Source organism: Tupaia chinensis, unplaced genomic scaffold, assembly GCF_000334495.1.
Source record: "Tupaia chinensis unplaced genomic scaffold, TupChi_1.0 Scaffold000078_1, whole genome shotgun sequence".
In the NCBI taxonomy this organism is placed as follows: Eukaryota; Metazoa; Chordata; class Mammalia; order Scandentia; family Tupaiidae; genus Tupaia; species Tupaia belangeri.
The window spans coordinates 2173360-2178647 of NW_006159539.1; the positions used below are offsets into that span (position 1 = coordinate 2173360).

Sequence of the window (5288 nt, forward strand, 5' to 3'; positions counted from 1 at the left end):
TTCCAGGACTCAAACTGCAGTTGGCCATGTGGGAGTCCAGCAACATAACCATTACGCCATCTGCTGGCCCAACACTCAGAACTTAATTGCTTCAGTCACTTATTAATTCAAGGGACAGAAGAGATGATAGATCAAGAATCACGAATGGGTGCCGGTGAAGAATCAGGTGGGTGTGGCTCGCACCACATGACTGTGCATGAGAGAGACTGGTCTCCTATGAGCTCTTCTCAGAAGGGACATGCCAGACCTTCCTCCTCATCCTGAGGGCCACGCAGATCAACCCTGGTACAGACTGGAAGGGGACTGCACCGGGGCGTGGATCCCGGAGGGCCCCAGGGTGGAGGCAGCTCCTCAGTCTGTCCTGATGGTCTGGCTTAACCTGAGTTCTAGGACTCACAGTCTGATCTTCAGCGCACACCTTCCAGGAGTGCTCCAAGCCCGGGCCTTACCCATTTCTTCCCATTCCTTTTAGGTCCCACAATGAAACTGAAACGACTCATCGTTCTGGAGAAGTACAAAGACATCATTGATTCCTTTTACCAAGAGCAGAAAAAGTAACCAGGGGCCCCCTTGGCGAGTCTACCGAATAGACTGGTGGCTGGCCTCTGGAGCACTGTCCTGACTCTAGGCTCTCCTGGCTGGGCGCCGGGACACCTGGCAAGTCTGTTAGGTCCCCAGGTCAGGGGGTGAGCTGACAGCGACATGGCCAGGCCTTACGCCGACAGCTGACAATCCCGAGAAGCTTCATGTGTGGATAGTCGTAATTCTGTTTAAGTATTGCTTTTGGTTCAGGTGGCAAGTGAGAGCAGCTCTTCCCAGTGCTGAAGGACTGCTCACTTCTAGCCTCAGTTCTGGATCTAACAAGCTGCCAGCTCACCTAACAACTCAGCCAGTGGCAGCTGGCTGTCTGGGGGGAGGGTGGCTGTGTTACTCGTGCACGCCTCGGGATACTAGGGAAAGCCACCAGTTGTAACTCACCTAACGGCTACTTACTCTGGAACCTCGCCGGACACTGCCGACCCAGTTCCCCAGCCCAGGAGCTCCGCCACGCCCGCACCCACTGACTTGACTTAACGCCACTGCTTGCCACCCATCTGATTTTATTTAATGTGTCATTTGAATATTAAACCTTTTAACGGAACAGTCAACAAGTACTTGATTTTTTTTTTTTTTGGTCAAGTGAGCAGGCGGGGCCAGTCCGGGGGACCTTGTGTAAGAGGTAATGAGGGGCCATTAGTGCCCTGGAACAGAGGTGTGGAATGGGGTCAAGCGGAGCATTCCAGTAAAAGCAGCCAACTCCAGTATTAGCCTGAGGCCAGCAGGCCCTCGTACTCGGCATACCGTACTCAGCATACCGTGAGTAGCACTCGTAGCAGCATGCTGGGCCGAAATGACTGCAGGTGCCCACTGGGAAACAGGTGCAGAGAGGACACTTCAGTCTGCTTTGGAATTCTTTATTACTGAGGACCCAAGAGTCACTGGTAATTAGCACAACCCAATAAAACAGGAAGCAGCAGCTTAAACAAAGTAAAAGACATATGACATTGTAAGTCTGGTTACGCGCTTGAAGAACAACCCAGGCGGGGATGTTTGTCTTTAAGCTGTCCCCTTGTGACCTGGGCACAGTATGCAAAGCTGCAGGTTCGCCATGTTACACGAGGTCCAAGGGTCTTTCTGTGGGGCTGAAAGGTAACTGTTCACAGAATTAGTGACTTAGAGTCTATCGGTGAGAAAAACCATGCTGCAGAGGGGGTGGGGCAGGGAGAAGATGCCCAAAGGTCCAAAGCTGAGCCCAAGGCCCGGCCTGGCACAGGGTTGTCAATCAACTCAGGCTGAGACAGCTCCCGCCTCTGTAAGGCCGTTTGTCCTGGTGTTGTTGGGGTAGAGGGCAGTGATCTGGAGGCCGGGCAGGAGGAAGGGCAGCTGCTGGAATAGAACATTAATAGCCAGCGTCCCAAGTTCCTTGACTGCATCCAAAAGACGTGTGGCCAGGCCTTTCAGCAGGGTCAACCCTGGCAGAGTATGGTCCCTTGCTGGACAGTGACATACAAGAGTCAACGCACGCAATTGTCAGCTCCTCTGGTCTAACTCTGAGGTTTCGCACTCCTGAAGCTTCAAGTGTGTCCACTGGCAAGGAGGCACCCACCCCCGGGCTCACGAACAGCTCTCGTAAAGACTCTTCCGTCTCGAGGTAATGAAATCATGGAACATACAGTTCATTTTTGCCTTCGTACCCAATATAGGATCTATGTCTTATTAACAAAATTATATCTCTGCTTATGTATTTCTTAGATCTGAAGAATATGTTGACATTTTATTCATACTTAGTAATTCCTTTAAAGGACAGATTTGTCTTAGTTTTCCATATTGCTAAAAAATACGCCGTATTCGCTGTTTGGGTATCAGCTCTCCCAAGGAATTTGCCTCGTGCCCACTTAGTTTTATAAGAATGTCACCTTGTGCTTTTCTGCCAGTACCCGACTTGATGTCCATATGTTTTTCATCAACTAAAGGAAAATCGGGTTTTTCTTTAAAAAGTTAGATGTTTTCTCTTATTAATTCTGTATCATATTTACAGCTGAGGAAAAGCTATTTTAACTGAAGTGTAAAATGGTTAACCATGGCAACTGATACAGTCCGCTTAGAGTTTACAAAAAGATGTTTACCAGATAGACATTTAATAAATACAACAAGCACTTGGGAAAGTCCTCGGAAAGCAGGTTGAGGGATGTCAGCTGCATCCTTTGCACTGACCATTAAAAAAAGGCCAGATCTAAAAATGTATTCTGTTGAGAAATGAGCGAACCAAACACAGACGTGACGGCGGGTGTTCTAAATACAGGCTCGGGCATGTCCATCAGGAGTGACTGACAGGAGGAGCATCCTTAGGAGCCTTAATCTAAATCTTTGACTCGGCGACAGATCTCCTCTGTGAAGTCTGAGCACTTTGCATTGCCTCCCAAATCTTTTGTTAAGCTCTAAGAAATGGAAAAATGAAAAGGAAAAACGTAAACACACAGTGAACTAAACCAAGGATATTTTTCTTTAAAGCCCTTGGTGAGCCAGCAGCTGGGCAGCTTACCTGGTTGTTCCAGCTTTCATTCAATTCCTCTTTTCAAAGTGAGTCTCCCTCCCTCACTTTTGACCATCTACGCGACCAGGAGGGCTGGGAAATCCCAGTTAGATAGTGCAGACAAAACCCTCTGCAAAGAACGAGGTGCTCTCCACTGCTGAGGGGAGTAGGGAACATTCCTAAAATTCCCCCTCTGTTCATAGAATAGACCGTAAGAAAATATTGGTTGATAAATGGACTTTTAAAAAGATTTAAGCAAGAAGTTGCATCAAGTCCTTGGGGGAATTTTTCAAGCTGAAAAACTTAAGGGGTGAGGTCAGCTTGTGGCATGGTGGGAAGTTCCCGTGTAGCCAACCGTGTGGCCCAAGCCCCAGACCCAGTGGGTTGGGAAACAAGCTGGGCCTGTATGCATGTACGCTCAAAATTCCAAGAGGAGAAATGGAGAAAGGACTATGGCCTGGCCATCCCCCAGGGGTGCTTTCTCACTCTCCCTGTCTCTCCGCCAAGTGCACATGCCCTACACCGTATTAAAAATAAACTAACAATAAACCTTAAGGCATGTTCTGATCCCTTTTCAGAGACTGGGAAACAAATACCAAGGAAGTACCCGACTCACTAGCTTGCCAACCTCCCTCTTTAGGAAAGAAAGTCTCCCATGCGACCAATCTGTTTCCTACCAGCTCGCCCTCTCTGCAGCATAGACCTCAATACGTTTAACCCTCCTGTGTCTACACAAGTAGAAGGGCCCACGGTGTGGTTCAGGCGTCTCTGCTGGGCTCTCCGGTGGTAAGTTCCTAAAACAGCTTCAGAATTTAAACGTCCTCCAATGTGACTGGCGGGCTATAAAAACCAACCTGCGTTTCTTCTACTCTGGCCATAGGAAGTCATTTCAAATTGAAGTTTTTTTTTAAAAGATGGGCCAACTTTGACGACATTATGCTAAGCGAAATAAGCCACACACAAAGGACATGTTCTGTATGACTCCACTTACAGGAAGGCCCTAGAGGTCAGAGGCAGAAAGTAGGCGGGGGGCGTGAGGCTGTGGGGCGGTGGAAGGGAGAGTTAGTGTTGATGGAAAAGCCATAATGTGTTTCCCTATGGTTTTCTACGCAAAGGTCATGACTGCTCCAATGACCTGACACTTACGTGACACCCCTGTATCACTTTCGTACTGTAGGTGTACACAGCCCAACCCATAACACCTCTTACTCCAAGCACATCTGAATCTGCATCTGCTGCCAGATTCCAAGCTATTGGAAGCTGGAGAACTCTCATTCATTTTATTGTATTCACACCTTACAATGCATTCTTTTTCTTTCTTTTTTTTTTTGGAGAGGTTTTCGCTATAGGGCGTGTGCACTTGCCAGAAAGACAGAGAGAGACAGAGAGATAGAAAGCAAGAAGTCACCCCTCAGGGAGGATGGCCACGCCTCAATCCCTTCTCCTCCATTCTCCTCTCAGGATCTTGGGCACACATGCACACGCGCCCGGCCTGAGTTTAAGCCACCGGGTCCGCGACTCAAACTGCGGTCGACTACATGGGAGTCCAGCGACATAGCTTTTACGCTAACTGCTGGTCCCACAATGTATTCTTAATAGATACTTGAGAGAAGGAAAAATGCCTGGAAAAATAATGGGCTTGGCGGAGACCACACAGCTGACAACTGGGTTACTGGGCCTGCACCTGCCTCTGATGTCTGCAGCATTCTTCTCAACCCTTCTCGGATATGTATACGTGGAGTCTCACCTCAGAGAACGCACACACGTGGGCACGTACTCCCGCAAGTTCAACGAGGACACCCTCAGTAAGGAGCCCTATTCGACATCACACCCTTCGACCCTGTGAGAACAACCATCTGTCCCCATCACGCAGGGAAAGACACAGGGAAGCAAGCTCTGACCCGGGGCGAGTCGAGTCAGGACTGCGGATACCTTTCCGTCCTTGATTGTGGCGAAACACGCGGCCTCGATCTTCCCGGCGTGGTCAAAGAGGCCCATGTGGCGCAGCATCATGACGGCGCTGAGCAGGAGGGCCGTGGGGTTGGCCATGTCCTTGCCCGCGATGTCCGGGGCAGTCCCGTGAACCTGTGCGTTGGGGAAGGTGGCATCGGCACGAGGGAGACAGCGACCAGCCCCTCCTGGGGAGGCTGGGGCCAGTCACCTCCCCTGACCATTAGTAAGCCTCGACCCACCGCTACTGCATGGGCGGCGTCTT

The 5288-nt window shown here is 49.8% G+C and overlaps 2 protein-coding genes across 2 annotated transcripts in view; one reads left to right on the top strand and one right to left on the bottom strand.

The window, feature by feature from the left end:
- ACSBG1 (acyl-CoA synthetase bubblegum family member 1) overlaps nt 1–1535 on the top strand; it is a 48552-nt gene extending 47017 nt beyond the window's left edge. Inside the window, exon 15 of the mRNA XM_014584862.1 lies at nt 473–1535. Coding sequence (XP_014440348.1) covers nt 473–558 — 86 coding nt within the window. The 3' untranslated portion in view covers nt 559–1535. The remainder of the gene's footprint in view (nt 1–472) is intronic.
- Nucleotides 1441–5288, bottom strand: part of IDH3A (isocitrate dehydrogenase (NAD(+)) 3 catalytic subunit alpha) — a 16587-nt gene continuing 12739 nt past the window's right edge. Inside the window, exon 11 of the mRNA XM_014584864.1 lies at nt 1441–2978. Within this exon, the coding sequence (XP_014440350.1) occupies nt 2895–2978 (84 nt within the window). The 3' untranslated portion in view covers nt 1441–2894. The remainder of the gene's footprint in view (nt 2979–5288) is intronic.